The sequence below is a fragment of the Lepidochelys kempii genome, chromosome 26 (genome assembly GCF_965140265.1).
Source record: "Lepidochelys kempii isolate rLepKem1 chromosome 26, rLepKem1.hap2, whole genome shotgun sequence".
In the NCBI taxonomy this organism is placed as follows: domain Eukaryota; kingdom Metazoa; phylum Chordata; order Testudines; family Cheloniidae; genus Lepidochelys; species Lepidochelys kempii.
The window spans coordinates 15,954,710-15,978,463 of record NC_133281.1 but is presented as its reverse complement, the minus strand read 5'-3'; the positions used below and the strand labels follow the sequence as shown (position 1 = coordinate 15,978,463).

General features: G+C 48.8%; 1 protein-coding gene across 2 annotated transcripts; it reads right to left on the bottom strand.

Moving 5' to 3' along the window:
* Positions 1-1,282: 1,282 nt before the first annotated feature.
* Positions 1,283-21,889, bottom strand: SLC20A1 (solute carrier family 20 member 1). 2 transcript variants are annotated; one of them, XM_073325352.1, is made up of 11 exons: positions 21,801-21,889; positions 17,393-18,000; positions 17,116-17,256; positions 16,863-16,948; positions 11,963-12,059; positions 9,683-9,802; positions 6,112-6,366; positions 5,322-5,883; positions 4,860-5,045; positions 3,667-3,751; positions 1,283-1,897 (listed from the first exon to the last, which is right to left on the bottom strand). In XM_073325352.1, exons 2-11 carry the CDS (start codon positions 17,748-17,750, stop codon positions 1,736-1,738), a joined length of 2,052 nt encoding a protein of 683 aa, XP_073181453.1. In that variant the 5' UTR covers positions 17,751-18,000; positions 21,801-21,889; the 3' UTR covers positions 1,283-1,735. The 2 variants fall into 2 exon arrangements, with proteins under 2 accessions (XP_073181453.1, XP_073181454.1); XM_073325353.1 differs by lacking the exon at positions 21,801-21,889 and adding an exon at positions 18,707-21,554.
* Between the last annotated feature and the right edge of the window lie 1,865 nt (positions 21,890-23,754).

Below are 23,754 nucleotides of genomic sequence, written 5' to 3'. Positions count from 1 at the left end.
TGGGGTCAGGGTGGCACCAACCCATCTCCTGAGGGGGCTGACCCTAGTGTGCATGACCCCCTTAGATGGGAGGCACCAGCATTTCCCAGCTGTAGGTGAGGCTAGCAGTCTTTTCCACCCCTCATTCCTCCTATTCTACAGAGCTCATCACAAACCAGAGCAGGCACCAGCTCCTTCCCCCACCCCCAGCATAGCTTTTCTAACAGTATGGTGCAGCCTGGCTCCAAAGCAAGTCTCTGGCTATACTTCCCGCTGCAGGGAGGAACAGTCCCACTCTAGCTCTGGTGTATTTGCTATGAGCCCAACTGTTACAATGACAGCATCACCTAGGATTGCCCTGACCCTAGGTGCACTACATGAACATGCAGGTTGTGTTTTAATCCCAAACGGACAGGCAGACTGAGCACTGGATTAGAGGGTGCGCCAAAATCAGGGGTCGGCTTAAACTGAGCATGTGTCTGCTCTGAGAAGCTGCTTTAACAGTACATCAGCTGAGAAAACGAGAGGGTGGACACAGCAACACAGTAGCAAAGGGCAGTTTCTAGTGACTCTGGGGTTAGGCACCTACTGCTTTCCTGAGGCAAAGTGAGAGTGGAGTTTAGACTGCACTGGATTCTCCCCTTATCCCAACTTAAGAAGCAGGAAAGATGAGCTCATTTCTTTGTACATGCTCTTGCTCCTGGCTTACTAGATCAGGGAGGGTCTGGGTTAATCAGGTACCTCACTCAAATCCTGCCAGCTGCTGTAGCTTTGGAAGGGGGTCATATTCCTTCAGCTGTAGCTAGTCATGCTGAGATCATGGGATGGATCACACTGCTTGTGGAATTAGCATGTTAACACTGCTGGATGGAAAATCTCAAAGAAGATTTTTTTTTAAAAATGAAGCTTTTATTCAGTTAGAGGTAGCAATGGGGAGCAGAGTCTTGTAGTGTCAGGGTCACTGGAGACAGCTAGGTTCTTGGCCAGTAGGGGGAGGGAGCAGTGAATGATCTCAACATTTAAATCAACTGGGTTAAGATTTTAGCACATCCTAGATTCAAAACAAAAAAAACTCCCCCCTGGAGCTCAGGTGCATTTGCACAAAATGAAACCACACAAGACCAGAGCATCATGGTACTGCAGGAGGCAAAGCTGGACATACTACAACCTGCTTCTAGCAAGAACCACTGCCATCTTTCACAGCTCTTGGGGCAGTGGTACCATGTGAGCTGCAGAAGGGTGTGTGTGTGGGGAAATGGTGTGTAATAGGTATTGCTCCACAAGGAGTTAGCAAATAGGTATGTTTAGTTTAAAAGTTTATTTAAAAAAAATAAGTGGGGCCTCTGGGTATAGTGCCCATTACTGCTACCCTAGAGCAAACATGGCAGTGGAACAGTCACCCCTCCAAGCTCATCACAGACTTTACTGTGCCTGCCAGTTCTAAGATTTAGTGCCAAGGAAAAACAAAATTTAAAATAGGATGCTACTTCAGTGACAAACATAATTGAAGGTAAGCTTGATACAAAAGAAAATACAGAAATATGTAGAGTAAGGTCCATTTCCTGTTCAGGCTGTGAATTAATGAGATCAGTCAGGGGCACTGGTTATTTTGCAGCTAATTTAGAGATGAGTCATTCAGCATGAAAGCAGTTACAGCATAAATGCAATATTCCCATCTCCTCCCCAGGCAAGTCACCCTAGCACTGTTCCAGTTGCTCAGAGCAGCAAGATATGATTGATTTCACCCAAGCTGGTCTCACACTCCCAGGATGGCATACTTGAACAGTGCCATGATAGCTGCACTGATGAGGCCAGAAATCGGGACGGTGACAAACCATGCCAGGAAGATGTTACGGAAGAGACGCCAGTCCACAGCCTTCCTGGAACGGAGCCAGCCCACTGAGACCACGGAGCCCACCTATGGAAGATACACCAAGGGACTGATTTAAGGACTAGGAGACCACTATGGTCTCATCTCCTGCACAGCAGGCCAGAGACCACCACCTAGTGCTTCCAGCATCAAGCCCCAACAGCTTCTGGTCAGCTAGAGTATCTTTTAGAAAGACACTGCAATTTTTAGAGACTGAGCAGCAGATACAGGGAAGCAGCTTGTGCACCCCACCCAAATCCCAGCTGCCTAGGGTGGCAGCTCATGCATGCAGTTCCACCCCTACCTGCCTGTGTGCACATGCACCAGGCCTGAAGTCTCTGCAATGGGGCCAGGACCCCTGTGCTGCACAGCTGCCACGCTGATTCCCAGTGAAGCCACAGGGATGAGTTCTCCAAAGCTGTGCAGTTCCTATGGCAGCTGGGTAATGGGGGCCCAGCCTCCTCCCACCCACCCTGCACCAAGGCACTCTAGGGTTAGGTAGGAACCCCAGGGAGTAAGATAGGACTACCTTCAGCTTCCAGATACTGATCTTATTCTGCCTTTGTCTGCTAGAAGCATGCCCCTAGCTCTCAAACTTCACCTCAACCTTCTCTAAATTGAGATTGAGCTTGCTCACTATAAGGCAAGTTTTCTAGACTTCAGGGTCACTTAGGTCTTTAGATACCCTTCCCAACCTGTCAGCATCCCAACATGTTGCCCCTCTGCAGGCAAACTCAGTTTCCAATATGGCAGGGTGGCCAACCTGTGGCTCCGGAGCCACATGTGGCTCCTTATATAGGAACTGACTGGGGCTGGAGCTACAGGCACCAACTTTCCAGTGTGCCAGGGGGTGCTCACTGCTCAACCCCTGGCTCTGCCCCCATTTCATCCCTTCCCATGCCCTCCCCTGAGCCTGCTGTGCCCTTGCTCCTCCTCCACCCCATGAAACAGCTGATCTGGAGGTGTGGGGAGGGAGAAGGAGGCACTAGGAGCGGGGTGGGAGCTAATGGGGCTGCTGACTTATTACTGTGGCTCTTTGGGAATGTATAGTAGTAAATTCTGGCTCCTTCTCTCGCTCAGGTTGGCCACCCCTGCAATATAAATATGGCCTTACTAAGGAGAGCAGCACTGAATAGGTTCAGATACAAGACAAGCCTGAATCCAATGAGAACTGCCCAAAGAAAACCTGAGTCATGTTGAAATGTGGGCCAAGTGCCTTGTTCATGTTTTGGAGGGCAATCTCCCTGCTGGAACTGTAGTGCACAGCCAGAACAGCATGGGGCCAGGCTGCAAGGGACCAGCAGAGAAGAATTTCACAATGAGATTACAGGCATCTTTGATGCACAAGTGCAAGTCTTACAGGAATGAAGCTTCCCATGACGTGAGTGGCCCAGGGAGCTTGGCAGCTTCATAATGGGTCTGTTTGAGTTTTTTGTTCTACCACAGTAGAGTTCCTAAGTACTTTTCCTCAATGCCCATTCTCTTTAGCTTCTCCCTCCACCACTTCTATGTTTACTCTATGTTCATTATCCACAAATGGATAGATCTGCATGCAAATTATAGACCTGTCAAACTCAAGACCAATGCTTGGTGTATTCTGGAAGCTATTCTACTAGAACTCAATCTCAGATCTGGTTAGTAGTGAAGAGGGAAAAAAGAATTAGTACTTTGAGACAACTGGATTCTCACACAGTACACCAGACCATCACTTCTGGTCCCATGCCCTACACCACTAACTCCACCTCTTGAGACATTTCTTGAAGAACTCGGAGGTCACCACAGGAGCCATTTAACATACTGGCAAGCATTTCACTTACTTTGCAGTGCGTTGTACTGATGGGAAGACCAACATTTGATGCAATCACCACAGTCAGTGCAGATGCCAGTTCAATGCTGAAGCCACTGTGTATACAGAAAGATAGTAACTATCACAGGCTGGTATGAGCCACACAATGTCAGCAAGGGATTCCTGCTCAGCAGACAGCCTGTGCAAATGGCAAGTACAGAACTTTGTCTTACAGCCCCTGTTCTATGCATGGTTCCAGGTCTCCCTCATTAACCAGTTTGTTAAGGCATTTGATTTTGTACTCTTCTGCTTTATATGGAGAGTGCATCTGGGGCCTCTTGACAGCTCCTAGCTGGAGGCCATAATCAAGGCTAGAGACCTTTAATCCAGGGCTTTGGAGCTGTGCTCCGGCTCCACTCCGGCTCCAGGCAAAAACCTGCAGCTCCACTGCTCTGGAGCTGCTCTAGGCTCCAGCTCTGGGCTCTGCTCTAATCAGAGCTTCATTTTTCCTTCCATTTCTAGTGGATACATACATCTCTGGGGGAAGTTTAGAAAAAAGCCAATCATCCATAACTCAATGGCACCACCCTTTACACAATGGAAACTGAGCAGATTTCACACTGCCACTCCCTGAGCTCAGTAGTTATTTGCATTCAAAGCAAATGCCTTGAGGAACTGATCTGTAAAGCCCTGATATGATCTAGGACCTGGATTTCAGAGATCAGTCCCTTTTGGGACAGCCAACTGGAGATGGTGGCAGGGAATTCAGTGGATGATCTTTGCAGTCCATTTCCCCACCCCCCCCCTCCAGAGGGTGGAGCTATAAGGCACAGTGGAAGGTCCAGCTCTTCTGACTTGACAGAGAGAGCGGTGTGTGTTTAGTACAAGCACCTGATCCCATGCAGTGGCCATGGCCAACTGTTCAAATGTACATATTGGAACCATACTAATGGAAACAACAATGAGGGGTGATATTTGTGCAGTTGTGGTGCGTTACCTTCAGAAAGACATCTTGAATATCAAAGCTATTGTACCTTAGAGCACTAAGAAGTTTGGAATGTGAGCAAACAAGTTGGAAAGAATTCATGAACACTTCAGTAGGCCGCAGACTCTGCATTGTATAATTACATGCTCACCCAGCCTCTGAGTAATACTGTTATGTACACAATGGTGAGTGCAGAAACACCATAAGCATCCTCCTGTGTCCCCCATGAAGCATCTTACCTAGATGGTGTGATGGGTGTCAGATCCTTCCCCATGGTCTGAATGACTCTTCTCCCCCAGACCCACAGGCCAATGCAGATCCCAGCACCTCCATACAGCAGCAGCCAGATGGGAGTTGCCACTTTGGAAGCCACATCACCTGTCTGATAGACTAGGTACAGAGCCACCAGAGGGCCAATGGCATTGCTGGAAGGAAACAAAGATGCATTCCACTCAGACAATTAAGGAATCTTTCCATGCTGCTGGCTTGAGAAGTGATGAACCCCAATCTTGTTATAAACCATAACTTGCTACATTTTCTGGATGACCAGGTTAGTGCTGGCAAATACTTGCTCACAAGAGCCTGTTTTCATACCAGCATGCTAGGCATACATGCTCCAGAGAAGCAGGTGAATATATTGCATGAACATTTGTACTTAGAGTAACCAGCTAAAACCTGTCACATAGATTAAGTCTACTGACCTGACATCATTGCCACCATGAGCAAAGGAACCAAAGCAGGCGGTGAGAATCTGCAGGAACTGGAAGAGCAGGGACACTTCTGGTCTATCCTGATCATGCCACTCCTCCAGCGAGCCAGTGCTGCACTTCCTGTCACCACTGCCCATCTCCACCTTGCCTACATCCATATCCACATCAGCCGCTGGGTGGGTATCTGCCACAGCATTGCAGTAGCTAGTGTAGCTGTCCATACGGATCCTCTTCTTGGTGTCTGCTCCAGGCCAGGTCAGCTTCTCCATCTCCTCCCCCTTGGGCTCGCCCTCTTTGGGACGGAATGAATCCAGTGGCATGCCACAAATGGCCATAGTGTATGAGGTGTAGCTGTTGTTGCGTCTCAGGGGCTTGTCACCAGAGTCCCCCATGCAATCACCCACTTTGGCCAGGTGAAGCTTGTGCAGCAGCTCTTTGTACAGGCCTGAATCCTTGTGCACAGTGTGGTACTGGTAGTGGCCACTGTAACTGATCTGATTGCTGACAGCTTGGTTGAACTGAACAAGGTTGCCACTGGGTAACTGCACAGCTCCTGCAAACAGAAGTGGAGTTTAACCCACATCGACATGGCCAGGTGTGAGAAACATGCCTCAGACAGGAGCCCAACCAAAAGCACTACAGACCTCATGCTTGTGCCACTCTGCCCTGATCTATTTGCTGGTGGAATATGCCTCCACATGGCATGCTTAAGGGTCTCCCACTTCATCTGGACTTGCCAGGGCCATCTGGCAGGCAGGGCAGGCTGCTAACCCCAACTCACCACTATCAATGTTTGTTTCCTTCAGGTCAACACTAGGGAGCCTCTCCTGCTCTGGAGCTTCCTCCACATCTCCCAGATTGAAGGAGACTGTTCTCTCCTCCACAGCTGCCCTGTGGTGCATGGCAGATGCATCAGTGATAGGGCTCTTGTCACCCACACCATTGCCCAGTGGCAGTTTAGACTCATCTTGATCTTCCTTCTGGCTGTTCTTTTTCTCCATCAAGGGGCTCTCAGAAGGACTTGACTTGATCTCTCCTGTGGAAAGAATTAATGACTTAGTTCCCTTTCCCAAAGGCTACCACCATTTAAAGCCCATTCAGCCCTTTAGCACCTGATACCAGCCTACTCTGCATCCACTGAGAACTGAGCAATGCTGGCATCTGTCAGAACCCAGATTTATGCATGCTGGATTTCAGTTTACAGCTCAAGTTAGTAACCAAGTAACTACTCATATGCTTATATGTGTTACACAACATGCTGTGCATGGGACATCCAGATCCCCAGACACAAAACTCGCTAGTCTGAACTGTGCTCTTTTGCAATTTCAAACCCCCTCTTGGCACCCAGCATAGGTGCTGTTAGAACTGGCAGAGTGACTAATGGCATAGCAGGGTTCTGCATTTGTTACAACCACTGACTGGTTCTTCAGTCTACACTGAAAATAGTGGTGGGCCACCAGGAACTAACTGACTGGACAGATGGTGCCAATTCTTTGCTTCCAGTTTAGTGTTAGGAAAAGCTGAAGCTACATTCCCAGTATTGCACAAGCAGCAGCACAGGGAAGTTACATGGTTGAGAGCTGGCCCATGATATGGCCAAGACATGTACCACATTACAATGGTGCAAGAAAGCTTATTTTGATTACAAGTGAAGATTTTTAAAATATAGTGACAGAGCCACTCTTCTTGGGAGCAGTGTTAAGCAGCAAATCCTCACCAGGGTATCATTAGTGAAGTGCTGCAATTTGCACCTTGTGATGCAAGAGCCACAGGGGTATACAGGTGACTCATCTGTGCCTTTCGCAGCGTCAAAGCATGTGACAATACAGAGACTGCGCTGGGCAGGAAGGTACCTTTTCACATGGTGATGAGCCATGACAACACTAGGGTTTCACTACAAGGAGTTTGGAAAAATGCACCAAACTTGACTTTAAAGTTTATACAACTTTAACATCTAGAGTAGAGGCAGGCAAAAAAATTCAGCAAACAAGAAAAAAGTAATGGGGAAAGTTAGTGTTGTAGCTGTGTTGGTCTAAGATATTAGAGACAAGGTGGGTGAGGTATTTTTTATTGGACCAACTTCTGTTGGTGAAAGGAAGGTTTCAAACTTACACAGAGCTTGTCTCAGCTCTGTGTAAGCTTGAAACCTGGTCTCTCACCAACAGAAGTTGGTCCAATAAAACAGTGCTTCTCAGCAACCCATCTGTGGACCAATGCTGGTCCCTGAAATCTCCCTGATAGTTTTAGGAAGGCAGCAAGCTGGTCACTGGTATCAAAAAGGTTGAGAAACACTGCAATAAGATTACCTCATCCACCTTCTCTCAAGTTGAAATGGCTCATTTTGGCCATTGCAAAACAAAGTGTTTCATGTCATAATTCTAAATGTTTTGACTTTCAAAATGGTGATTTGTTTTGAAATTTTGCTATGAAAACCAAAGTGAAATCACCTAAACAACCAAAAACCAAGACAATTTATCTGGGCCAAACAAAACCCCATAAAAAAGGTTCTGTTTGGCCCCCCAAACCAAAAGATTTATTGTTCACTCAGCTCTAATCTAGAGCCTTGATGGTGGGACTTTAGCTTTCCAACATGAAAGAAACACTACTAGTTAGGGTAGAACTGGGATTCTGGAGTGATCCTGCCCCTGAGTGCATGACCTAGGCCTAAATTCACTTTTGGCTGCCTAAGCAAGCACCTAAATACAAGTTGCATTTTCCAGAGGATCTGAACATAGCTCTCCAAGGAGTCTCAAAGGAGCTGTGGGTTCTCAGTTCTCTGAAAAAACATGGCCTGTTATTTAAAGAGCCTAACCAGGCCCACAGGACTGTCCTGCCTGGCTCCATAGCTCCCGGCCAGAGAGGCTAGCCCCGGCCCCTCCCCCACAGCCACATGGGCAGCACAGCTTGTGCCTTCCTCCCAGGCTTTCCAATAAGCCTGTTCTGCTGCTCTGAGCAGCATGGTAAGGGGGTGGGAGGGGTCAGGGGACAAGGAATGGGGGGATTGGATGGGACAGGGGGTCCTGGGGGCCTGTCAGGGGAGGGTGGGGCTGGATAGGGATTGGGGTCCTGGGGGCGGTTAGGGGGTGGGGAGTCCCAGGCTGTTTGCAGAGGCACAGCCTTCCCTACCATTTTGCAACCCCGATGTGGCCCTCAGGCCACACACACAAAAAGAAAAAAAGTTTGCCCACCCCTTGCCTAACCAGATGCCAGGTCTGAAAATTGGCTAACATCTGCCTGTTTCCCCAGGCCATAAAATGGAAAAAAACTTCTACCTTACAGGAGGGAGGGCAAAGCTAACAAATGCTTGAAATCTTCAGAGCAAGAACACTAGCGGTCAATTAAAAGCTTCCCAATCTGTACTATATTAAAGCAGAGACAGGATTTCAGAGCTCATTAGCTTACTACAAGCACTTGGTCAGAACTTTTTAGTATCTGACCTGATCAGCCAGACTTAATAGCATGAAACCTCTGTAGTTCTAGTTCTGATGCAGTGCTATGTTGGGCTGCTCACACTACTGCAGTATGTGTGTCACTGGGGATGTTTAGGAATAGGCTATGCTGAAACCAACAGCTGCAAACAGATTTGCCAAGTCACACTAGTGATAGGGAAAATTTGAATTACTGTCAAGAGTATCAGAGTAACAGCCGTGTTAGTCTGTATTCGCAAAAAGAAAAGGAGTACTTGTGGCACCTTAGAGACTAACCAATTTATTAGAGCATAAGCTTTCGTGAGCTACAGCTCACTTCCTCAGATGCATATCGTGGAAACTGCAGCAGGCTCCACGATATGCATCTGAGGAAGTGAGCTGTAGCTCACGAAAGCTTATGCTCTAATAAATTGGTTAGTCTCTAAGGTGCCACAAGTACTCCTTTTCTTGTCAAGAGTATGAAGCTCCTTTAACAGTTGGAAGGATGAGCTATCTAGACAAATTTCAAAGGCAACCAGAAAGTATCTACCAAGCTGTTAGTCATGTACCACTTATGCAAACCTGACAATCGTACTTGTGAATAGCTATTTTCTCTTACCTACTGCTTAGGATGCCTCTCCCAAGTCTCACGAGTAATTTATAGGTGAAACAGTGCTCAACTCTATGAGCCCCACAGAACATTAGGAAAGTAAAGCTGCGGAATGCTATTTGAGTGCCTTTCAACAGGTATTCTTTGCTACAGGGCAGGGATTTTATGAGATCACCTACTTAAAACTAATCTGCATCAGCAAGGTCAGATTGCTCACTGGGGGTGAGATTTGTAAGACACTTCTTCCCCTCCCCGCAAGATGAACCAAAACAGGATATTTAAGTAACTCATTAAGGAGAGCATGCGATTTTATGTCATTCTAAAGCTTTACTTACGTTCTATTTTCTTCTTCATTCTTGGACACACAAAGAACCAGACGACGAGAGCACAGACAACAGCACTCCCCGCTGAAGTTAGAAGGATACCCCAAATAGGAAGTTTGTCAAAGCCAAGCACTAGGAAATAAAACAATGAATCTTGAAAACCCAAGGGCAAGAGCCCCTTCAATGTAGGACCACCTTCTTCACAGGAGATCTGTTCATAACTGGATCAAGGGGTGCTTGGCACACGACATTCACTGCTGCCTCCCAAGAGTCTGCAGTGCCCTGCACCAGCTTTGCTATGTTAGCACCAAATCTGAGTAGAATACTAACCACACAAAAATGAGTGCTTAACCCACATGGGAGCCCCCACCAGGTTACACTCTCCCCATCTAATCTTTCACATGTTCAGAGACTCTGACCTCTACCCCTCCCCAGGGAAAACTGGATTACTGAGAGCACTGTACATTCTGGTGACCCAGTAGCAACTGACTAGACATTCTCCATCCTCCCCTCAGTTTAGTTGTCAACATAGTACACAGAGGCTTATGTCCTGACTTGCTGCAATGTCAAAGAAAAAAAGCAAGCCTGCAGCTGCAGCAGACAGCGCTATTCCCCTGGCATGCCAGTCTGCTCAGAGCCAGGGGAGAAGAGCTGTACCCACTTGAGATCTCCAACAGATTTACAGTAACATGGCATTTTAGGTTTGTGATGGGATAGGACTTTTCCAGCCACATGGTGCAACAATGGCTTCTGCATCTCACTCCAGAACACTTATTTTTAAATTAGAACCAAATCTACATCTTTTGAAACAGGAGAGGCTTTAAGGTGTTAATGACCTAGTTACACAAGCATTTACAAATGAGTGGCTGGATTTTTATTCTTCCCATAACTAAGCTAAGGTATCAAATATTTGCTAAATGGCCATCAAAAATGCTTCTGCAGTTTCTGCTGCAGCCAAGAACACTCCCAGTACATAGAAGACAGATAAAGGAACTGCATAGGTCAAGTGCACAATATCACACACCTATTTTGTATGGCTTAGTTAACATGCAACACTAATAGCAGCTTACAATAGTCTGGCAAACCCCCCCAACTAAAGTGGAACAAAGTTTAACTGAAACTTGTCCACAGATTGTAAATTCAACATGAATCTGGCTAGTAAAGTGCAAACTTGTAAACTGAATCACATGGTGCAATGTTTATGCTTTAACTGGTTACAATTCCTACCTCACAGGACAATGCCATATTCACAGGCATAAAGAACACTTTGGCTGAACTCTATTAGTCCTGCAACATGTATTAGAATTTCAGGACCATAAAGTGCATTTGAATGAACCAATGTATGAAGGGAAAGCTGGAGTCATTACTTCATAGTGACACACTAAATCTATTTCAGTATTTAGTAGTGAAATAGCCTGAACTGTCCAGTATGACTGAATACCTGCCACTGTCAGCCTCTACCTAGCTCTAGTTCCTTAATGACCTGTTTAAGACATCACAGAAGAAAGCCCCAGCTGAAGCTGCCATCACAGTCCAGGGTAGCAGGCCCTGAATAAGGTAGCTCAGTATCCAGAGTTTTGAAATTGACTGTTAAGTTAGCTGTGACTGATATTTTCTACAGCTTGCCTTGTAACTCTGCAGGTCTCCAGGCCCTTCTGTGCCAAACTACTTTGGATTATGATAGCAGCTGCCTGGTTCCATCCATCAGTTGCGTTCCCCTGCCCGCAACATAAAGAAACATTTTGATCTGGAGCTCCCAAAAGATTTCAACTCTGTAGCATGAGTTCCTCTTCGGAGTACTTGTGCTGGCTAGGACATGCCAGTTCTTCTTGGTCAGGAAGTATCAGGGCAGTTAATATATTCTCGGGGATGAAAAGCAAGCAAGCTCTCATGCTGGAAAGGCCAAACTGAGCAAATCCAATATAAGACTCCAGTGCTGACTAGCCTTACTGGAGAATAGAAAAAGCTTAAGGAGACTCTTCAGCAGCTGGGTTCCTGAGCTCTAGCATAAGTAGGAGAGAGGAAAGGGGAAGTCATGTTATCGGCCATTCCTGTGAAGATTAAGGAGAAAGCTCTGTAGTAATTTAGATTTGAGCAGGCCTCTTTGGTTGGGTAACTATCTAGGTTAGAACTCAGCACACGCTAGCCTGCAGCCTTCTGTAGCCAGCACAGGCCAGCAGCCTTCTAGGAGATTTCAGCCCTGTAAAGCAAAAAGGGGTAAATCATGCATTTAATGGAGGTTTTTGTAAAGAATTCTAAAAGTAGCACTGAAGTATTTTGACATGTACTTACAAGGTGCACCACTGTACATGATGGAAAAGAGGTTGATCCCAATTGTACAGGCATAGAAGACTGGCAAAGCTCGCAACCCATTGGGAACTGGATCTGCCTGTAAAACAGATTAGTTTTGATACTATACAAATCCAGATCCCAGATTCTAAACACAACAGCAAAGCAGACACTTAAAGTACACTTCTACATGGAAGAGTGTCTAAAAATGCTAACTTCTTACAAAGATCTGTTCTGTGCACTTCACAGACTTAAGTTTATTACTTCCCTCCTACTAGCCCAGCAGAGGCAGCTCCAGAAGAGGGGGATGGAGTCTCTTGTGCATCAAACAGAATTGTTTGCTAAATGCCAATTACAGACTAATCCATTACAGTTGTGAAAACTGTCAGTGGGGATGTATAGGAGTCAGCGAGGAGAGAATTGGGTCTGAAGAACCCTTAGAACTCATACATCATGAGTTATGAACCCTGCATATCCAGTGGGTTTTTAGGGTTGCCAGTTAGTGCTCTGCTTACAAGTAAAAAGACTTCTGATATTGAAGACAGAAATGTGCCTCCCCCAACTGTCCATGCCATTGCTGTTTCAAAGCAGAAATGCACACTCCCCAAAACAGCAATGTAACCTTTTGAACAGCCCATCCCACAGAAAGAGTGGATTGAACCTGATGCTTGAGAACTCTTCACTTAAGAGTATTTTACTTTTAAGTTTTAGACAAAGTAGCCATGTCCCAAGACTTTTGTTTCCTCTCTGTAAGGCTCTGAATTTTGCCTTCTCAGGGATTCAATAGTCTACCCATCAGAACAAGACTAAGACTGACAGTTTTAACGAACAGCACTTTCTAAAAGTCTTTGCTTCAATTCACTAAAGCAATTTTCTTTTGGAAAAAAGCCCATTTCCCCAGGTGAGTCAGGCCAATTGTTAAAGTCATTTAACTGATTCAGAGGGATTATTCACAAATGCATTCCTATGTATTAAAAGCAACACCTCATCTAGGCAGTGGAATTGTTTGAGACTGCTGACCAGGAGCCAAATTCTAGTGTTCTGATGCTCAATGTTCAGTGAAATTTAATGTATTGAAAAGCAGGTTTGCTCTGTCCTATTACAAAAGCATCTGAACAAGTGTTCAGTAGTGAGTACAACTTTGAAAGGCCAGTTATAAAATATTAATCTGACAGCTGTGCTAAGTTAACTGTCAGGTTGTAAAAACGAACATGGAAGGATAGGGGGAACCAACAAAATTACTGCATTTTTCAAAGCAGAAACCACAGGAGTTAGATTTGAGATCTGAAGTTACATTTTAAGCTACTCTAACATCCTCAAAATATACTTGGTAACCCCAGAGCTAATTTTATGTTTTATATTTGTAAACTGTTTACACATGAGTCCTGGACACTAGACTATATATAATTACAGCATCTGTTTGACCAGCAGTTTAGTCTGTACGCTACCAGCATGCTTAGTGTTAATTCATGTTTAGATTACGGATCTACTCAGCATGCTGAACAGCAGGAGTATAGAGAGTGGCTTGTGTTAAATCATTCAAACAAGTTTAGTTTCATTCTCCCATTTCCAACTGCTACTTTTGTTCCACTTACTAAAACAGTATTTGTAAAGAGTTCCAAACCAAGGAGCCTCACAACAGAAAGCATTTGTCTGGCTGAGTAGACACGAGCTCCAGATCCAGGAGAGCTTGCTTACGTCAAGAAAATTAGCAAAACTAAATTGCTGTAGTTATTCCATATAACTGCCCATGTGGACACATTCAAGTACATGGGGCGCTATGGCAGAGATCGATATCAGTCAGTTCTGCTGCTAAGGGCATGTCTTCACTGGCAGTGTTAAAGCACTGCTGCAAACTTTGCTGAGACTACACAAGCCACACTAATACTGGGAGAGAGCTCTCCCAGTGCTCTAGAAAACCACCTCCACAACAGCAATAGCTCCCAGTGCTGGTGCACTGTTTATACTGGCACTTTACAGATGTGAAACTTGCAGTGCTCAGGGGAGTGTTTTTTCACACCCGAGTGACAAAGTTGCAGTGCTGTAAAGTGCCAGTTTAGACAAGCCCTAAATTTCCCTGTGAAGACAACCTGCCAGTTCAGTCATGCATAGAAGCAGAGTTTCCATCACAAGGGCAGAGTTCTCCCAGGCATTTTAATGCTAGGCAGGTCATTCAAGTTATAACTAGCTCTAACTGCACTATAAGGTGGGTAGAAAGTTGGCTAGATTGTCAGGCTCAACGGGTAGTGATCAATGGCTCCATGTCTAGTTGGCAGCCGGTGTCAAGTGGAGTGCCCCAGGGGTCAGTCCTGGGGTCAGTTTTGTTCAGTATCTTCATAAATGATCTGGAGGATGGTGTGGATTGCACTCAGCAAATTTGCTGATGATACTAGACTGGGAGGAGTGGTAGATACGCTGGAGGGGAGAGATAGGATACAGAGAGACCTAGACAAATTGGAGGATTGGGCCAAAAGAAATCTGATGAGGTTCAACAAGGACAAGTGCAGAGGCCTGCACTTAGGACGGAAGAATCCCATGCACCGCTACAGACTAGGGACCGAATGGCTTGGCAGCAGTTCCGCAGAAAAGGACCTAGGAGTTACGGTGGACGAGAAGTTGGATTTGAGTCAGCAGTGTGCCCTTGTTGCCAAGAAGGCCAATGGCATTTTGGGATGTATAAGTAGGGGCATAGAAAGCAGATTGAGGGACATGATCATCCCCCTCTATTTGACATTGGTGAGGCCTCATCTGGAGTACTGTGTCCAGTTTTGGGCCCCACGACAAGAAGGATGTGGATAAATTGGAGAGAGTCCAGCAAAGGGCAACAAAAATGATTAGAGGTCTGGAACACATGACTTATGAGGAGAGGCTGAGGGAACTGGGATTGTTTAGTCTGCGGAAGAGAAGAATGAGGGGGGATTTGATAGCTGCTTTCAACTACCTGAGAGGTGGTTCCAGAGAGGATGGTTCTAGACTATTCTCAGTGGTGGAAGAGGACAGGACAAGGAGTAATGGTCTCAAGTTGCAGTGGGGGAGGTTTAGGTTGGATATTAGGAAAAACTTTTTCACTAGGAGGGTGGTGAAACACTGGAATGCGTTGCCTAGGGAGGTGGTGGAATCTCCTTCCTTAGAAGTTTTGAAGGTCAGGCTTGACAAAGCCCTGGCTGGGATGATTTAATGGGGATTGGTCCTGCTTTTGAGCAGGGGGTTGGACTAGATGACCTCCTGAGGTCCCTTCCAACCCTGATATTCTATGATTCTAACTGGCACTTCCACACACTTCTCTTTACCACCAATCCTAACAGCTACAACACTGCATAGCATAAGCTTTTTTTGGGGGGGGAGACAGGACTTGGATAGTCTAAGCGAGAGGTAGACACTATGGTATTAACATGAAATGATTGAGGATAAGGCATTTCAAAACTTATTTGGTCTACTCAGCTAGCCTTCCCTTGGAACTCAGGACATGGCTACACTGGAGACTTCAAAGCGGTGTCAAGGGAGTGCTTTGAAGTGTGAGTGTGGTCTCATGCCAGCACTGGGAGAGAGCTCCTGGTTATCCACCTTCATGAGGGGATTAGCTCTGAGCACAGCTCCCAGCACTCTGAGCTGTTTACACTAGCACTTTAAAGCGCTCTGACTTGCTGCACTCAGGGGGTGATTTCTCACACCCCTGAGCCAGCAAGTTAGAGCGCTATAAAATGTAAGTGTAGCCAAGCCTCTAGGTGCATAAGCCAGTGTCTACAGAATTTATGTTTTATTAAAGAGAAGTCTCTAGCCCTTTAGTTGCAGTGATGCTTTCCAGTTTGCAGCCAGAATTAACTCTGCTACTAGGTAATAAGCTGCAACACAAAGCCAAAATGACACTAGTCTTTTTTTGCAGCCCACAAGGCAGGGGTGGCCAACCTGTGGCTCCGGAGCCACATGCAGCTCTTCAGAAGTTAATATGCAGCTCCTTGTATAGGTGCCAACTCTGGAAAGTTGGTGTCTGTAGCTCCAGCCCCAATGTGCCAGGGGATGCTCATTGCTCAATTTCTGGCTCTGCCACAGGCCCTGCTCCAACTCCACCCCTTCCCCACCCCCTCTGAGCCTGCCATGCCCTCACTCCTCCCTCTTCCCCCCCAGCACACCACAAAACAGCTGATCAGGAGGTGTGGGGAGAGAAAAGGAGACTGATCTGCAGGGCTGTCCCCTGGCAGTGGGCAGGAGGCACTGGGAGCAGGGTGGAAGGGGAGCTGATGATGTATTACTGTGGCTCTGTGGCAATGTACATTGGTAAACTCTGGCTCCTTCTCAGGCTGGCCACCCCTGCCACAAGGCACTGGATAGCAGCACAAGTAGCCAGTGTCTTATCAGTTTCATGCTGCTGCAGCTGGGGAAGCTATGCCTTCTTCTGTTCCCCATCTGGCTGAACATGAGATAAGTGTGGAATATTAATCCCTGAACAAGCAGCTTTGGATGGGAGGGCAAGACGACTCCTGTCGTCAAGCCTCCAGAGTGTTGAGATAACTGCTAGCCAGAGTCAGATATGAAAGATGGAGCACTCAAACAAGGCCTGGAGACACTTGCCAGGTTACTATCCCAGCAACCTCTTCCATGCCCACTGCTGGGGACAGGGCTTCTCAGAACATTGCACTGGATCTCTACGCTCCCTTCCCTGCAAAAAAAGTTCATATCAGCCTGTGGCAAGTAGGGACCCAGTAATTATGAGGAAGGGCAGCCCGGCAGCTAGGATGCTAGTTCAGGAGATGCGGGGATCAAAACATTAAAGATCATGAATTACTCAGTAATAAGCATTTAAGACAGTCCTGACCGGAAGTGGTTACTCCTATTATCTGCTCATTTCAGTTGCAAAACAGTTTCTGCACAACAAATGAGCATTGTGGAGCTCTGGCCCCCTTACCTTACGAAGAATGAACATACGGACGAGGAAGAACAGGATAGCAGACATGATGCCAGAAAGCAGTGGGGAGATGAACCAGGACAACACTAGGACAGAAGATAGAGGCAATAAATATCCTGGCTCCTACAAGGTGGCTCTGGGCAGTAAAACCCAGATATACTTTTCATACTAATCCAATGTTGGGGACAAGGCCATAGGTTTATAAATGCCACACTTTGGCATCTGAAAAAGCTAGTGGTTGTATTTTACTTACCAATTTTAAGCAGCTCTGACCACTGGACGCCTTTCTGTCCTTTGGCCACCAGCGAAAAGCCAATTGTTGCTCCAACAATACAATGGGTACCAGAAATGGGAAGTCTCAAGAATGAAGCTGCTAGCTGCCACACAGCTGACCCTAAAGCAACAAAGTTGTCTGAGTGATTAGTCACCATTGAAATACATGGCAGATTTGGGGACACAAGACACTCCAACAAAATAACTTATCCATGTGTATTTAATCACTTTGCTGCTGCAACTACAACATTACTCACCAAACATAGCGCTGATTGAGCCAGCCATGAGTAGCTCTTGTGTAGAGTTGTACATCTCCACATCAACCAACCCCTTCCGGATGGTCTCACTCACTTTAGCACCCAGCAGAACAGAGCCCACGGTTTCAAAGATAGATGCCAGGATACATGCTTGCCGGAGAGTCACCACACCTGACCCCACTGCGGTTCCGAACGAGTTTGCCACATCATTGGCACCCACAGAAAATGCCAAGACAAAGGCAATGATGAAGCCCAATATCAGCATCCAGAGGAAAGCTACCATGGGACCGGATGCCTTACTTCCTATTGTACTGGTTAGCAGATCCAGAGACGTTGTTGATTCAATTGTGGATTCCATGTTATTAATTTTAGTGGTTTAAAATCAACAGGAATTTGCAACTTTGATACGTAAACAAAATACGAGGTATGAAATAATAAATAATGTTACAAAATTAAATAAACTAAACTAAGATATGTTTGGAACCAGCGAGTTACTGCTATACGGTGTGTATGGGAATCTCTTTTCTAAAGTTCCTGTGGCTCTGGAGAATTAGAAGAGCTGAATAAAATTCCATGGTGCAGAAAATAGAGAACACAAGTTCTTCATCCTGAAATGAGAGAGGCAGAACTGAGTCCCCATGGTCCATGGATGCTGGCTAAGTGAGCACAAGGCTACAGCATAGTGAGACTTCCCCCAAAGAGTTAAAGCAAGGTCAAGCTTATAAGCTTACATCTGTTTAGCAGCTAGAAGCCACACTGGTTACCCATTAGGAAACTTAGGCTATGGCTACACTGGCACTTTACAGCACTGCAACTTTCTCACTCAGGGGTGTGAAAAAACACCCCCCTGAGCGCAGCAAGTTACAGCGCTAAAAGCGCCAGTGTAAACAGTACCCCTGCACTGGGAGCTGCGCTCTAAGCTAATCCCCTCATCAGGTGGAGTACCAGGAGCTCCCACGGGAGCACTTTGAAGTTTCAAGTGTAGCCATGCCCTAAGTGACTATCTGCTGCTCCATTAGTGCAATATTCCTGGCCTTCCGCTTATGTTCCACAATGCAGATGGGGGACACAAGATCCCTTGTGATTTCTACCCTCCCACCATCCAAGCTGAATGCCAGCTCCCCCTGCTGGTATGCCTAGAAGAGTACCACCACATTGACAATGCCATCAGGATTTGTAATGGAGCCATATGACCATCAGCTGCTCTCCAGCCTATTGAGAAGAGGATTTAGGCCAGTGATTTTAGAGAGCACTTCACTGAAGTCTAGTTGTGCAACATGGTAAATAAGATGGCAAGAGAGCCACAGCACGTACCAGATCAATTATTTTTCCTTGGGGAGAGATATGGGCTCTGGACATGCTGCCATGTGGAACAGGGCCCTAAAAGCAAGCAGGCTGTAGTAACAGGACCCTACCTTAAATCTATTAGGTCAAACTTAGCCACCATTCCCTACCAGCCTGAAAGGCACACTCCAGGCCAAGTGTTTCCTGAACAGGCTACAAACATTAGCTGCTCTTGCTGGGTTCCAGGAAGGAACTAAAGGACACTCCCCCAGCCTATGGGGAGGATCCACTGGGCCCGGGGACTTAAGTGATTATGAGGGACAACAGAACAAACAAGGACAGGCTGAGGGTCAAAAGTAGGGAACCTGAAGGGGACACCAAGCAGAGAACCCCAGACAACACCCACTGATCCTCAAAGGTGTCAAGGGAGACAGCAAACACTGCCCAGAGGAACTCTGCCTGGATATGTGAGCAGAGAGGGGACTGGAAATAGGCTCCACAGTCACAGAGAACCCACTCAGCCAACATCTTCTCGCTGGTGTTATATATTGCCACTTTGGGCATCACTAGGAGGCGACTGATGAGGAGGTCCCACGACTTTATGGAGCCACAGATAGGGTGTGCATATGTAAGAAGGTGGGAAAAGAAGTGCAGCCAAAAATGCAAAAGTAAGGCCAGGAGGAAAACATTATCTCCTGGAAGGTAGGCACATCAGGCACCAAGTCTACCAATTTCAGCTCTTTCCACAAAGCCTCAGCACAGAGCCCTTTCAACCCTTAAAACCCAGCCAAAACACAACCTCTACCCAAGCAGTTTTGGCCTCAAAAAGAGAGAAGTGCCAGACTCCATGAAGCCCTTAAGGGACTTCAGTACTGCTATTAAATGGCAGGTGTTCAGATACTATAATGTTGGGTGTAACAAAACCCCAAGATCGCTAGCTCTGCCTGCCAGCAAATTAAGTGGGCTGTTGCTATGCTCCAGATACAAGCTGCAGTGGAGCAGGAGTGGAAGTGGCTTCCCTTTGAAGCCCTGCAGCAAGACAATTAACACCACAGCTCACCCTGGCCAGCTAACATGTTAAAACTGCAACTTATCCCATCTACACAAGGATTTTAACATGTTAAAATGGGATAGCTAACAGCACCTCTACCTAGTGTGGACAATCACCAAGATAAGGGAAAGCCCCAGGCAGTCTGCAAATCCTGTACCTGAACAATGACTTGAGTAAGACACATTGGCAGCTCAGCTGAATTCCCCATAGTACCTTGTGTCCTAAGCAGCAGTCTTTTGTGCTTAGCCTGGCTATTGCTGCTGCAGAGATTACTCACTCTCTTGGTGTGTTTGCTGCCTGTCCCTACGGTGACAGCCCTGTCTCTGGCTGTCCCTGAAAAGGGCCATCAGAAGAGGGAGCAAACCCTCTCCCTACCCACCAAGAATCAGAGCAGGAAAGACACTGTTCATTAAGATGCTTGCCCTTCCCCAAGAGCATTTGGGGAGGAAGGATCCCACCACATATGTTGCCAGAAGGTCCTACACCTCAGTTATTTCCCCTTCTACCCTAGCTGTGTTGTAGCCATGCTTCACCACAACACTGAGAAGGGGCAGGAGATGAATATCCAGCCAATCTAACATCAGGTTTTCCAATACGACCAGCCCCAGATCTCCTCACACACCATTACCAGCTTTGCTGCAAAGTAGGAAGGGCTGCAGATACCTTGACCAGGAGTTGGAATGGAAGCAGTAACAACTTTCGTCTGAGCAACAGGCCCACTTAAACTCCCTGAAACATTACCAGACTGGAGGAAGGAAAGGCAGAACAATGTGCCTGAAAAGACAAGCCTAAAAGCACGCTCTGGGGAACAACTTCCACTGCATGGAGGCAGAAGATTGGGTTTTCTATGTGGCTGCAGTACCTCAAGTGAACAAGTGGGGGACCAAGCGGGCACTCAGATTGGAAGACGTAACCTCTCAAGAGGAATTGTGCCCACTATCAGCCCCCTGAGGGCATTACAAAGTCCACATTGAGGCATCTAAGTGAGCCTGATCACTTGAGGCACCAAATAGTCACCATGCACCTGGAAATCAGGCTCTGTGGACACTCAGCCCCTCACTGTTTTCAGCACCCATTAAGGCTAAGTCTTCACAGCAAAAAAGGGAGTGTTTTCACACGAAGTTAGCCATCTTTGGGTTTGTCTACACTTAAAATGCAGCAGCACTTCAGTGAAGACACTACCTACACTGAGATGCCGGTTACCTGGGCTGGACCCAGAACCCTAACTCGCCGAGGGGCAGCAGCTAGGTTGAGGGGCGAACCCACTGACCAGCGCTGTCTACACAGGGGCTTGACCTGACCGAACAGCTTTACTCAGGGCGGTGGCCTTGCACCAGTCCAGTGTCACAGAGTCGACCCGGCCCGGGTGTCAGGACCTCAAGGGAAGGAGACCCTTGTTTTTAGGTCAATTGGCTATGCCAAGGTACGCCCCGGAGGGGCACAGGGGGGCCTCAAACTACCGACAGACGATGAAGAGCTACCAGAGCCCTGTCTCAGCACCTCAGTGTAAAACCCGAGCAAACTCGCGGTCACCCTCCATTTTGCACCGCAGTCAGGCCGGGGAAGGAGCCCTGCCGAGCGAGCCCGCCCCCCGCCGAATTCAAACTTCGCCGTGAGCCCCAGGCACCCGGGGCGGGCAGCCACACGCGGCCCCGAGCCCGGAGCTCTCCCGCCAAGCGACGAGCCGAGCGGGCCCGGCTCCCAGGCGCCGCCACAGCGCCCGCTCGCCCAGAGCTCGTCTCCGCCCGGCCGCGTCCCGCCAGCCCCGCGGGCTGGGCAGAGCCCGGCACCCACCGCGCGCCCAGACCCCGCGCAGCCGCTTCCCGCGCGCAGCCCCTTCCCGCGCGCCCGCCGGCCCTTCCCGCGCGCCCGGAAACGGCTGCTCCCGCGCGCGCCCGCCGGCCCTTCCCGCGCGCCCGGAAACGGCTGCTCCCGCGCGCGCCGCGCCTCAGGCGGGCCCGGGGCCGCGCGGGCCGCCGGGCGCACGTGGGGGAGGGGGCGCGGCGCGCAGAGCCCCCTCCTCCCGCTCCTCCGCCCCGGCCCCCGCCACAGCCGAGCCGGCCCGGCCCTCACCGCGGTGTCGGTCCGCTCCCAGGCCGCCCCGACCAGCCCCCAGCGCACGCAACCGGCCGCCGGCGCCGGCCAGCACTTTATAGCCTGAGCCGGTCCACGTGACCCGCCGGACCCGCCCACCCGCTCGAGCACGCATGCGGCGCCTGACGCAGGCGGAGCGCGGCCCCCTTCCTCGCTGCCGCGCGGCCATTGGCCACCCCCGGGTCGCGGCCACGCCTCCCGCTGGTGGGCGTGGTCCCGTTCCAGTCGATCCCGGGCCGCGCGGGCTGTTCACTCCGGACCCTAACGAGGGGCGCAAGGCCCTGCTCTGCCCGGCCGATCGGGAACGGGGGGCGCTACCCACGCTGCCTCCCACGCGCAGGCTGAGCCTGCCCCACTGCAGCGTCTGCTCCCAGCCCCACCAGGGCACCCAACTCCTGGGTTTCCTTCCTCCCTCCCTCCCTGCCCGCCCCCCGGGAGCTGGGACAGGCCCCTCGGTTTATTGCTCTCACTCATTCCCCATGGGATGCTTGTTCTCCCGCCCTGCTAGGAGGGACTGAGGCTGATCCTGAGCTCCCATCTGGTCCCTGTGCTTGTTTGTTCTGGTTTTAGGGGGATCATGACTTGCATTCCCAGTCAACACCATCAGCTGACTCAAAGGACACCACGCCCTCTGCCAGCCAGAAACAGGAACAGGGCAGTCTGCGGCTTGGCACTGCCCTTTGTGCCATGAGCCCCATGGCTCTACCAATTTTGCTGCCCCAAGCAGTCACCACGGAATTGCTGCCGTGCCCGCAAGAGCAGCAGAGCTGCCGAATTACCGTTGCGGGACGTGGACGACCGCCCCATTCTGGATGCCGCCCCAAGCATCTGCTTGGAAAGCTCGTGCCTGGAGCCGGCCCTGGGCCCTGCCTGTGCACTGTGGGGTGCCCAAAACATGATGCGCAGCCCCCCAGCCATGGGCGGCAGAGGGCCGGGCTATGAGCTTCCATGGGTGGCTCTAACACAGATCAGGCAGGGCCATGCACAGGATCATAGAGCAGGACAGTCTCACTGTGATGCTTTTACAACAACACCAAAGCTCCCCTTGACAATGGGATGGGGCCCCCGTGCAGCCCACAACGCTAAGCACTCCAGACACCTGGTCCTGATCCAAACGCGGGTGCAGCAACATAGGTTGCCGGTGGTGCTGCATCTTGATTCAAGCAGCTGTCATGATGATGGGAGCCCAGGTAGCCCAAATTTGAGTGAGTGGCCCTGCAACCCCACGAGCCAGGTCACAGCTCCACTCACACAAATTTGGTGCAGTCAGGGGGGTGGGGCTGAGCAGCGCTGCAACCCTAGAGGCTGCACAGTTTGGAGTGGAGAGCTAAACCCAGCCACCCTCACAGCACAGGAGCCGTCACTGTGAGGTGAGCGCCAGCAGGACCCGACCCTCGCCGAGGGGCAGGATCCAACCAAAACCGCCCCTGGGCCTCCACCCCTCAGCTATTTACTGGATTGTGACTGGCATAAACATTTACGGATGGGTCCTGAGCCCAAAAAGGTTGAGAACCACTGCTTTAGAGCTCAGGACGGAGTAGTGCATTCTGGGAATGACAGGCTCCAGGCAGCTCTTTGATGCAAAGAGATACAGGTGCTGACACGTTGGCCCAGTGTGCTTCTTGACCGGGAAGAGTTACCCGGCGTGGCCCGCTAGTCGTTAATGAATAATTGATGAATTTCTGTCTGTGATTAGTTCACGACTTTCTAGCCGTTATTCCTTACTACATAGGCATCCTGTGCACAATCTGCTCCTGGTCAGGGCCCCCGCCCTTCTCTGTGACAACTGCTTTTCAGTCAGACCTTGTGCCTCTTTTTTGTATCCATTGTCCTATTCGGCCCTGATCCTGCATGTGCTTCATTTTCCCATGAGTGAGTAGTCCTGTAGGCATCTGCAGGATCAGGGCCTTAGATTGTAAGATCCTTGGGGCAG

What these genes read in the sequence shown, in the direction of transcription:
- SLC20A1 (XM_073325352.1), bottom strand. Translation starts at nt 17,750, where the DNA reads ATGGAATCCACAATTGAATCAACAACGTCTCTGGATCTGCTAACCAGT. An exon ending in ACACCCATCACACCATCTAG is followed by an intron (nt 3,752 to 4,859) that starts GTAAGATGCTTC and finishes CTGTATACACAG; the next exon opens with TGGCTTCAGCATTGAACTGG. An exon ending in TCAGTACAACGCACTGCAAA is followed by an intron (nt 1,898 to 3,666) that starts GTAAGTGAAATG and finishes TATCTTCCATAG; the next exon opens with GTGGGCTCCGTGGTCTCAGT.